Raw genomic sequence first — 12685 nt, 5'->3', positions numbered from 1 at the left:
CACGTGTCTCTCACTATAAAAAAGAAGAGAAGAATTATCAGTCACCTCTCTCTCTGTCTGGGGGGGAGAGACGCAGCTCCGGATCTGTGAGCACTCTGTGATTTCCAAGATAAAGGAGCAATTACAATTATTTATATAGTGCCAACATAGTCTGCAGCGCTGGATATGGACAGAAGCATCGCAGCTCAAGGTGACAGAGTCCTGTGGGATCAGCAGCGGTGGGAGTTATTTAGCTGTGCGTCCCTGCAGATTTGGTGATGGTTTTTATTTATTAAAACTTATTGGGGTTCAAAGTATAAAGCAAAGTTTATTTTTCCCGGTGAATGCCGATTGATCGTTGATGGCTCTGGCTAACGAAATGCTGGACGAGTCATGGGAGGCTTTGAACTTCAGTGTGCTGGGAAACTGGAGTCAGACTAACGAGTCCCTAAACAGGACAGAAACTGGACCCCCACCTTTCCTGACCGACGCCTGGCTTGTACCCCTGTTTTTTGCCCTCATCATGCTCGTAGGGCTGATTGGAAATTCTCTGGTTATATATGTTATCTCAAAGCACAGACAAATGAGGACTGCCACCAACTTTTACATAGGTAAGCATGGACCTCCACTTGTCCTCAATCATTAAAGGGGTTTATTGAGGAAGCATTTAAATGTGTATATATATATATATGTGTGTGTGTGTGTGTGTGTGTATTTCTATAATTTTTTTATATAAATGTGCTATTGTTACCTACATTTTTGCTATTTGATTGTCAGTGTATCACAACTCACTGTTTAGCAAATAAATGTTCTGTTAAAGACCTAACACGTAATACAATTTACAATATCACATTATTAGCTGTCCAAACATTGGACGTTCTAAGAATGAATACAGTTATGGCTACTAACGTTATTATCCAGTAAAAAAACTACTTTATAAGTTAAACTATGCGGTAACAAAACCAAGAAACGAGAAAAACAAATATTTATTCATCTGAATCCTCAATGAACGTTATTTAATTTATTTCAAGAACCGTCCATCTGTCTGTCTGTCTGTCTGTCTAATATATATATTAGTGGAGTTGTATAAGTAGATAAATTATGAGTTTAAATCGGCCCCCCCCCTCACAATATTTAGAGCCAATTTTTCTTTTTTACATCGGACACTAAACAATTGGCATTAAATATCAAATCTGTCTGAATTAACCTTCCGGGTTAACAAACCATGTAGATTCCTACCAGACTAGTTTTGGTTCTAACTAACCCAAGTGATACTAGAATCTTTTCAGTTCTAACCCTGGTGGGTCCTATCTGAATAGCTATTAAACTGATCTGGGTGATTCCTTTTGGACTCACCTTCCCTAGTTATTCCTACCATACTAGTTATAATTGTAAATGGCAAATCCTACCAGACTAGCTGTTGGTCCAACTAACCTGACTAGCAGTTAAACTAAATAACCCTTTAGATTCTGAACAGACTAGTTTTGATCCTAACTAACCTGGTGATTTATTTTAGACTGGCTTTATATATAACAGACTTTGTTGATTCCTACCAGACTAGTTTGGCTTTAACTAGCTGTGATTCTAACTACCTCTGGCAATTCCTACTATACTAGCTGTTGGGCTAACTAATCCTGTAATTACTAGTATACCAGATTTGGTTTTAATTAACTCAGTGGATAATTACCATACTAATTGTGGTTATATTAATCATGGTGATTTTTACCAGGCTAGTTTGCTTGATTTCCCTTTTTCCTATAAGTATAAACTTTATTTCAATTCTTTTTTACCATAATATTCCCAAAACAGGAATGAGTTTCTAATTGTTATTAAGTATCTTTTACCATTGAGCTGTGTTGCTGCCATTGTGGAGTTGTGTTGCTGCCATGGTGGGGGCTGTATATCAGCCATGGTAGAGACTATATTGCTGTCATGGTGGACTGTGTGTTTGTTGTAATGGTGAGCTTGTATTGCTGTCATGGTGGGGGCTGTATTGCTGTTATGGTGGGGGCTGTATTGCTGTCACAATGGAGGTTCTATTGCTGTCATGGTGGGGGCTGTATTGCTGTCACGATGGAGGTTCTATTGCTGTCACGATGGAGGTTCTATTACTGTCACAATGGAGGTTCTATTGCTGTCACGATGGAGGTTCTATTGCTGTCACGATGGAGGTTCTATTGCTGTCACGATGGAGGGTCTATTGCTGTCACGATGGAGGGTCTATTGCTGTCATGGTGGAGGTTCTCTTGCTGTCATGGTGGGGGTGCGGCGGTAATGCTATTATGGTGGACTGTTTATTGGCTTGTAATGGTGAGTTTGTATTGCTGACATGGTTGGGGCTGTATTGCTGTTATAGTGGACTGGATATTGTAATTGTGAGCTTGTATTGCTGTCATGGTGGTGGTGGCGGGACTATATGGCTGCCATGGTGGAGGTATATTGCGGTCATAGTGGGGCTGTATTGCTGACATGGTGGAGGCATATTGCTGCCATGGTGGGGTTGTATGGCTGCCATGGTGGAGGTATATTACTGCCATGGTGGAGGCATATTGCTGCCATGGTGGAGGTATATTGCTGCCATGGTGGGGTTGTATTGCTGCCATGGTGGAGGTATATTGCTGCCATGGTAGGGGCTGTATTGCTGCCATGGTGGGATTATATGGCTGCCATGGTGGGACTATATGGCTGCCATGGTGGAGGTATATTGCTGCCATGGTGGGGTTGTATTGCTGCCATGGTGGGGTTGTATTGCTGCCATGCTGAAGGTATTTTGCTGCCATGGTGAGGTTATATTGCTGTAGTAGTGGGCTGTATTGCTGCCATGGTGAGGTTATATTGCTGTAGTAGTGGGCTGTATTGCTGCCATGGTGAGGTTATATTGGTGTAGTAGTGGGCTGTATTGCTGCCATGGTGAGGTTATATTGCTGTAGTAGTGGGCTGTATTGCTGCCATGGTGAGGTTATATTGCTGTAGTAGTGGGCTGTATTGTTGCCATGGTGAGGTTATATTGCTGTAGTAGTGGGGATGTATTGCTGCCATGGTGAGGTTATATTGCTGTAGTAGTGGGATGTATTGCTGCCATGGTGAGGTTATATTGCTGTAGTAGTGGGATGTATTGCTGCCATGGTGAGGTTATATTGCTGTAGTAGTGGGCTGTATTGCTGCCATGGTGAGGTTATATTGCTGTAGTAGTGGGCTGTATTGCTGCCATGGTGAGGTTATATTGCTGTAGTAGTGGGCTGTATTGCTGCCATGGTGAGGTTATATTGCTGTAGTAGTGGGCTGTATTGCTGCCATGGTGAGGTTATATTGCTTTAGTAGTGGGGATGTATTGCTGCCATGGTGAGGTTATATTGCTGTAGTAGTGGGATTTATTGCCGCCATTGGGAGGTTATATTGCTGTAGTAGTGGGGATGTATTGCTGCCATGGTGAGGATATATTGCTGTAGTAGTGGGGATGTATTGCTGCCATGGTGAGGTTATATTGCTGTAGTAGTGGGATGTATTGCTGCCATGGTGAGGTTATATTGCTGTAGTAGTGGGATGTATTGCTGCCATGGTGAGGTTATATTGCTGTAGTAGTGGGATGTATTGCTGCCATGGTGAGGTTATATTGCTGTAGTAGTGGGGCTGTATTGCTGCCATGGTGAGGTTATATTGCTGTAGTAGTGGGATGTTTTGCTGCCATGGTGAGGTTATATTGCTGTAGTAGTGGGATGTATTGCCGCCATGGTGAGGTTATATTGCTGTAGTAGTGGGATGTAATGCTGCCATGGTGAGGTTATATTGCTGTAGTAGTGGGATGTATTGCTGCCATGGTGAGGTTATATTGCTGTAGTAGTGGGATGTATTGCTGCCATGGTGAGGTTATATTGCTGTAGTAGTGGGATGTATTGCTGCCATGGTGAGGTTATATTGCTGTAGTAGTGGGATGTATTGCTGCCATGGTGAGGTTATATTGCTGTAGTAGTGGGATGTATTGCCGCCATGGTGAGGTTATATTGCTGTAGTAGTGGGATGTATTGCTGCCATGGTGAGGTTATATTGCTGTAGTAGTGGGATGTATTGCCGCCATGGTGAGGTTATATTGCTGTAGTAGTGGGCTGTATTGCTGCCATGGTGAGGTTATATTGCTGTAGTAGTGGGATGTATTGCTGCCATGGTGAGGTTATATTGCTGTAGTAGTGGGATGTATTGCTGCCATGGTGAGGTTATATTGCTGTAGTAGTGGGATGTATTGCTGCCATGGTGAGGTTATATTGCTGTAGTAGTGGGATGTATTGCCGCCATGGTGAGGTTATATTGCTGTAGTAGTGGGCTGTATTGCTGCCATGGTGAGGTTATATTGCTGTAGTAGTGGGATGTATTGCCGCCATGGTGAGGTTATATTGCTGTAGTAGTGGGCTGTATTGCTGCCATGGTGAGGTTATATTGCTGTAGTAGTGGGATGTATTGCTGCCATGGTTAGGTTATATTGCTGTAGTAGTGGGATGTATTGCTGCCATGGTGAGGTTATATTGCTGTAGTAGTGGGGATGTATTGCCACCATTGTGAGGTTATATTGCTGTAGTAGTGGGGATGTATTGCTGCCATGGTGAGGTTATATTGCTGTAGTAGTGGGATGTATTGCTGCCATGGTGAGGTTATATTGCTGTAGTAGTGGGATGTATTGCTGCCATGGTGAGGTTATATTGCTGTAGTAGTGAGATGTATTGCCGCCATTGTGAGGTTATATTGCTGTAGTAGTGGGGATGTATTGCTGCCATGATGAGGTTATATTGCTGTAGTAGTGGGGATGTATTGCTGCCATGATGAGGTTATATTGCTGTAGTAGTGGGATGTATTGTTGCCATGGTGAGGTTATATTGCTGTAGTAGTGGGATGTAATGCTGCCATGGTGAGGTTATATTGCTGTAGTAGTGGGATGTAATGCTGCCATGGTGAGGTTATATTGCTGTAGTAGTGGGATGTATTGCTGCCATGGTGAGGTTATATTGCTGTAGTAGTGGGGATGTATTGCTGCCATGGTGAGGTTATATTGCTGTAGTAGTGGGGATGTATTGCTGCCATGATGAGGTTATATTGCTGTAGTAGTGGGATGTATTGCTTTCATGGTGAGGTTATATTGCTGTAGTAGTGGGATGTATTGCCTCCATGGTGAGGTTATATTGCTGTAGTAGTGGGATGTATTGCCGCCATTGTGAGGTTATATTGCTGTAGTAGTGGAATGTATTGCCGCCATGGTGAGGTTATATTGCTGTAGTAGTGGGATGTATTGCCGCCATTGTGAGGTTATATTGCTGTAGTAGTGGGATGTATTGCCTCCATGGTGAGGTTATATTGCTGTAGTAGTGGGATGTATTGCCGCCATTGTGAGGTTATATTGCTGTAGTAGTGGAATGTATTGCCGCCATGGTGAGGTTATATTGCTGTAGTAGTGGGATGTATTGCCTCCATGGTGAGGTTATATTGCTGTAGTAGTGGGATGTATTGCCGCCATTGTGAGGTTATATTGCTGTAGTAGTGGAATGTATTGCCGCCATGGTGAGGTTATATTGCTGTAGTAGTGGGATGTATTGCCGCCATGGTGAGGTTATATTGCTGTAGTAGTGGGATGTATTGCCGCCATTGTGAGGTTATATTGCTGTAGTAGTGGAATGTATTGCCGCCATGGTGAGGTTATATTGCTGTAGTAGTGGGATGTATTGCCGCCATTGTGAGGTTATATTGCTGTAGTAGTGGGATGTATTGCCGCCATTGTGAGGTTATATTGCTGTAGTAGTGGGATGTATTGCTGCCATGGTGAGGTTATATTGCTGTAGTAGTGGGATGTAATGCTGCCATGGTGAGGTTATATTGCTGTAGTAGTGGGATGTAATGCTGCCATGGTGAGGTTATATTGCTGTAGTAGTGGGATGTATTGCTGCCATGGTGAGGTTATATTGCTGTAGTAGTGGGGATGTATTGCTGCCATGATGAGGTTATATTGCTGTAGTAGTGGGATGTATTGCTTTCATGGTGAGGTTATATTGCTGTAGTAGTGGGATGTATTGCCTCCATGGTGAGGTTATATTGCTGTAGTAGTGGAATGTATTGCCGCCATGGTGAGGTTATATTGCTGTAGTAGTGGGATGTATTGCCGCCATTGTGAGGTTATATTGCTGTAGTAGTGGGATGTATTGCTGCCATGGTGAGGTTATATTGCTGTAGTAGTGGGATGTATTGCTGCCATGGTGAGGTTATATTGCTGTAGTAGTGGGATGTATTGCCGCCATTGTGAGGTTATATTGCTGTAGTAGTGGGATGTATTGTTGCCATGGTGAGGTTATATTGCTGTAGTAGTGGGATGTATTGCTGTCATGGTGAGGTTATATTGCTGAAGTAGTGGGATGTATTGCCGCCATGGTGAGGTTATATTGCTGTAGTAGTGGGATGTATTGCCGTCATGGTGAGGTTATATTGCTGTAGTAGTGGGATGTATTGCTGCCATGGTGAGGTTATATTGCTGTAGTAGTGAGATGTATTGCCGCCATGGTGTGGTTATATTGCTGTAGTAGTGGGATGTATTGCCGCCATTGTGAGGTTATATTGCTGTAGTAGTGGGGATGTATTGCTGCCATGGTGAGGTTATATTGCTGTAGTAGTGGGATGTATTGCTGTCATGGTGAGGTTATATTGCTGAAGTAGTGGGATGTATTGCCGCCATGGTGAGGTTATATTGCTGTAGTAGTGGGATGTATTGCTGCCATGGTGAGGTTATATTGCTGTAGTAGTGGGATGTATTGCTGCCATGGTGAGGTTATATTGCTGTAGTAGTGAGATGTATTGCCGCCATGGTGAGGTTATATTGCTGTAGTAGTGGGATGTATTGCCACCATTGTGAGGTTATATTGCTGTAGTAGTGGGATGTATTGCCGCCATTGTGAGGTTATATTGCTGTAGTAGTGGGATGTATTGCTGCCATGGTGAGGTTATATTGCTGTAGTAGTGAGATGTATTGCCGCCATGGTGAGGTTATATTGCTGTAGTAGTGGGATGTATTGCCACCATTGTGAGATTATATTGCTGTAGTAGTGGGCTGTATTGCCGCCATGGTGAGGTTATATTGCTGTAGTAGTGGGATGTATTGCTGCCATGGTGAGGTTATATTGCTGTAGTAGTGGGATGTATTGCTGCCATGGTGAGGTTATATTGCTGTAGTAGTGGGATGTATTGCCGCCATGATGAGGTTATATTGCTGTAGTAGTGGGGTTGTATTGCCACCATTGTGAGGTTATATTGCTGTAGTAGTTGGATGTATTGCTGCCATGGTGAGGTTATATTGCTGTAGTAGTGGGATGTATTGCCGCCATGATGAGGTTATATTGCTGTAGTAGTGGGATGTAATGCTGCCATGGTGAGGTTATATTGCTGTAGTAGTGGGATGTATTGCTGCCATGGTGAGGTTATATTGCTGTAGTAGTGGGATGTATTGCTGCCATGGTGAGGTTATATTGCTGTAGTAGTGGGCTGTATTGCTGCCATGGTGAGGTTATATTGCTGTAGTAGTGAGATGTATTGCCGCCATGGTGAGGTTATATTGCTGTAGTAGTGGGATGTATTGCCACCATTGTGAGGTTATATTGCTGTAGTAGTGGGATGTATTGCCGCCATTGTGAGGTTATATTGCTGTAGTAGTGGGATGTAATGTTGCCATGGTGAGGTTATATTGCTGTAGTAGTGGGATGTATTGCTGCCATGGTGAGGTTATATTACTGTAGTAGTGGGATGTATTGCTGCCATGGTGAGGTTATATTGCTGTAGTAGTGGGATGTATTGCTGCCATGGTGAGGTTATATTGCTGTAGTAGTGGGATGTATTGCCGCCATGGTGAGGTTATATTGCTGTAGTAGTGGGATGTATTGCCGCCATGGTGAGGTTATATTGCTGTAGTAGTGGGATGTATTGCCGCCATTGTGAGGTTATATTGCTGTAGTAGTGGGATGTATTGCTGCCATGGTGAGGTTATATTGCTGTAGTAGTGGGATGTATTGCTGCCATGGTGAGGTTATATTGCTGTAGTAGTGGGGCTGTATTGCTGCCATGGTGAGGTTATATTGCTGTAGTAGTGGGGATGTATTGCTGCCATGGTGAGGTTATATTGCTGTAGTAGTGGGGATGTATTGTTGCCATGGTGAGGTTATATTGCTGTAGTAGTGGGATGTATTGCCGCCATTGTGAGGTTATATTGCTGTAGTAGTGGGATGTATTGCTGCCATGGTGAGGTTATATTGCTGTAGTAGTGAGATGTATTGCCGCCATGGTGAGGTTATATTGCTGTAGTAGTGGGATGTATTGCCACCATTGTGAGATTATATTGCTGTAGTAGTGGGCTGTATTGCTGCCATGGTGAGGTTATATTGCTGTAGTAGTGGGATGTATTGCTGCCATGGTGAGGTTATATTGCTGTAGTAGTGGGATGTATTGCTGCCATGGTGAGGTTATATTGCTGTAGTAGTGGGATGTATTGCCGCCATGATGAGGTTATATTGCTGTAGTAGTGGGGATGTATTGCCACCATTGTGAGGTTATATTGCTGTAGTAGTTGGATGTATTGCTGCCATGGTGAGGTTATATTGCTGTAGTAGTGGGATGTATTGCCGCCATGATGAGGTTATATTGCTGTAGTAGTGGGATGTAATGCTGCCATGGTGAGGTTATATTGCTGTAGTAGTGGGATGTATTGCTGCCATGGTGAGGTTATATTGCTGTAGTAGTGGGATGTATTGCTGCCATGGTGAGGTTATATTGCTGTAGTAGTGGGCTGTATTGCTGCCATGGTGAGGTTATATTGCTGTAGTAGTGAGATGTATTGCCGCCATGGTGAGGTTATATTGCTGTAGTAGTGGGATGTATTGCCGCCATTGTGAGGTTATATTGCTGTAGTAGTGGGATGTATTGCCGCCATTGTGAGGTTATATTGCTGTAGTAGTGGGATGTAATGTTGCCATGGTGAGGTTATATTGCTGTAGTAGTGGGATGTATTGCTGCCATGGTGAGGTTATATTACTGTAGTAGTGGGATGTAATGCTGCCATGGTGAGGTTATATTGCTGTAGTAGTGGGATGTATTGCTGCCATGGTGAGGTTATATTGCTGTAGTAGTGGGATGTATTGCTGCCATGGTGAGGTTATATTGCTGTAGTAGTGGGATGTATTGCCGCCATGGTGAGGTTATATTGCTGTAGTAGTGGGATGTATTGCCGCCATTGTGAGGTTATATTGCTGTAGTAGTGGGATGTATTGCTGCCATGGTGAGGTTATATTGCTGTAGTAGTGGGATGTATTGCTGCCATGGTGAGGTTATATTGCTGTAGTAGTGGGGATGTATTGCTGCCATGGTGAGGTTATATTGCTGTATTGCTGCCATGGTGAGGTTATATTGCTGTAGTAGTGGGGATGTATTGCTGCCATGGTGAGGTTATATTGCTGTAGTAGTGGGGATGTATTGTTGCCATGGTGAGGTTATATTGCTGTAGTAGTGGGATGTATTGCTGCCATGGTGAGGTTATATTGCTGTAGTAGTGGGATGTATTGCATGGAGCAGTAGGTCAGTAATGCGTTGTACGTAAGTCCCACATGAAGCCAGGGTTGACATATTAAAGACTGTGCAGCGTGTGTGGGCAGACATTAAAATATGGAAAATTTGTACAAATATCTGAGTGGGAACATACTCTCAAAATGGAATACATGGAACTGTCAGCAGGATGTAATAGATTTGTTTTGTTTTTCATGGAAAAACTTTTGTTTCTTTGTACATATGCACACATTATACTTCACATGGTTTTAATATATTCTCCAAAAATGTCTGAAAGTAACATATACAGTCATTGTGTGATTTACTGTATTGACAGTGATTAATAAATCTTACTTTGTGGACATGAGACATGAACACTTTGTATATCTTGGTGTCAGATCTGTTTAATATTTATTTCAGTATTTTTATTGCAACAAATGAAAGAATCAAACTTAAATATGGGGTCCGGAGGTGGCATAGATTGCAGCTACTAATTTAATTTGCCACAAACCATCCTACAGGAAAGCAGGATTTAGCATTGAATCCTTTACATTAGGAATTTTCTGTGCTTTTCTTGTCCAGTTTCGATATAAACGGCGTAGATTTTGTTATAACATATATATATATATATATATCTTTTTTATTATTGAATATAATTTGTCCTGCAGGTGGCAATAGGAGAATTGCTTTAAAGTATAATAATTATCGTTATAGGTAACAGGAGCTGTATGAATGTTCTCTAAATCCCCCCGATGTCACCGCTGCCCTAGGGAGGTCCAATTAAATGCTTCTCTATTGCACTATTATCACCGACTCGCAGCGCACAGGATAAGTAATAATGCCAGGAAGTGACAGTGAAGTCCTTTTAAAGTGGACCTGTCCGCCATGATTGAGGATTGTTTGTCTGCACGCGTGGCGTGTTAAACATGGGGTACATGTGGGTATCCCACATATGTTATAGGATTGCTTTATTTACATGTATTAACCCTTCCTACGAGGGGGGGCTTTGTGCAGTTTTCTCGCTAGAACAAAGTGCTGTGTTTTTATATAAATATTATATTTTATATAAATGGCGAATATCATCACTCAGTCTGTGGAGGAGGGGCTCTCATTGCAGCAGTGTGTAGCGTGGAGGGGGACGATATATTTTGGAAGACGGTCATCCACACAACAGCTGGAAAGATGCTGAACAATGGGGACATTTAGCAATGTGCTGCTAGCGGAAAAAGGAGGACAACGTCTTAAAAGTGAAGAAAAAACATTTAATTGGCTTCCATGGCTATTGCTTTACGTTTTTTTGTTGTCCGATTTCCCCCCTGATAATTTTCTGGAGTGGAGAAGTTTGTTTGGATACTGTAGAGATTTCTCATTGTCTTGTGGTAGCAGAGAATCCAGACGGTGAGTGAAGGGAGTGAGGGACTACACCCAAACACTGCGTGTACCATAACCACTACAGTGAGCTGTACTGATACAATGAGCTGTAATGATACAATGAGCTGTAATGATACAATGAGCTGTAATGATACAAGGAGCTGTAATAATACAATGAGCTGTAATGATACAAGGAGCTGTAATAATACAATGAGCTGTAATGATACAATGAGCTGTAATGATACAATGAGCTGTAATAGTATAATGAGCAGTCATGATACAATGAGCAGTAATGATACAGTGAGCTGTAATTATACAATAAGCTGTAATGATACAATGAGGTGTAATGATACAATGAGGTGTAATGATACAATGAGCTGTAATGATACAATGAGCTGTAATGATACAATGAGCTGTAATAGTACAATGAGCTGTAATGATACAATAAGCTGTAATGATACAATGACCGTAATGATGCAATGAGGTGTAATAATACAATGACTTGTAATGATACAATGAGGTGTAATGATACAATGAGCTGTAATGATACAATAAGCTGTAATGATACAATGAGGTGTAATGATACAATGAGCTGTAATGATACAATGACCGTAATGATGCAATGAGGTGTAATAATACAATGACTTGTAATGATACAATGAGGTGTAATGATACAATGAGCTGTAATGATACAATAAGCTGTAATGATACAATGAGGTGTAATGATACAATGAGCTGTAATGATACAATGACCGTAATGATGCAATGAGGTGTAATAATATAATGACCTGTAATGATACAATAAGCTGTAATGATACAATGAGCTGTAATAGTACAATGAGCTGTAATGAAACAATAAGCTGTAATGATACAATGACCGTAATGATGCAATGAGGTGTAATAATACAATGACCTGTAATGATACAATAAGCTGTAATGATACAATGAGCTGTGATATTTATGGAGCTATTTCTTCCTGTTACTCTGCACAGCTCGTTTCCCTTGTTTGGTCACTTTATGAAGAAGATATTTAAATCCTGCACTGCGACTAGTTGTGCTTGATGTAGGTGGTCACCTACAGAGGAAAATGCTGAGAGTGAAAACTTGTATTTATTTCATGTAACGAGCAGCATTGTTAGTGCCCATTGAGTAAAAAGTGCCCATCTTGCCCTTTATTATTAAAATATAAACATTTCCTTTGCTGGCTAAGTGTGTGCTATCTGCTCCTGTAAAGAGACAGTTAAGGAATTTCACAAGCTGTTATATTTGTCACCAGAAGATGGCACTCTACTCTAACATACAGCGCCACGTTAACACATTGCTTGGCATAGCACAGGACACCTTGGGACTCACATGGTTAATGTATAAACAAACTTTTTATCCTTGAAGGAACTCCCGTGAACGATTTAAATTGTGAGCTCCTGTGGCTATTTTACATATATAAACCGAGCTTTAAGATCCTGATTTGCAATGCAGTAGGGGCAATAATAAAGAGGAATTGGAACTTGATGTTTAAAACGTATTACTACATTTTTCCTAACTTTGCATTGATAGGAATTTACTAATCAAATAACAAAGCAATATTACATTTTGTAACTGTACAAATATATGTTCGTTGTTACCATGTTAAATAATATACTGCAATGTGTTTTTTGCACACACTGTTTAAGCTATTTTCATAACAACTTAGCAGATATACCCCCAACAAAAACATACATTCATTTAATTATGTATTTTTTATTGGGTATATCTATAAATAGCTTGCATAAGCTGCAAATCT

The 12685-nt window shown here is 41.6% G+C and overlaps 1 protein-coding gene across 1 annotated transcript in view; it reads left to right on the top strand.

The window, feature by feature from the left end:
• The first annotated feature begins 310 nt into the window (after window positions 1-310).
• The window catches only part of LOC134568517 (G-protein coupled receptor 54-like), a 51119-nt gene continuing 38744 nt past the window's right edge, over window positions 311-12685 (top strand). Inside the window, exon 1 of the mRNA XM_063427149.1 lies at window positions 311-590. Within this exon, the coding sequence (XP_063283219.1) occupies window positions 341-590 (250 nt within the window). The 5' untranslated portion in view covers window positions 311-340. The remainder of the gene's footprint in view (window positions 591-12685) is intronic.

The sequence above is a fragment of the Pelobates fuscus genome, chromosome 7, assembly GCF_036172605.1.
Source record: "Pelobates fuscus isolate aPelFus1 chromosome 7, aPelFus1.pri, whole genome shotgun sequence".
NCBI lineage: Eukaryota > Metazoa > Chordata > Amphibia > Anura > Pelobatidae > Pelobates > Pelobates fuscus.
This window is presented reverse-complemented; position numbering and strand designations above follow the sequence as displayed.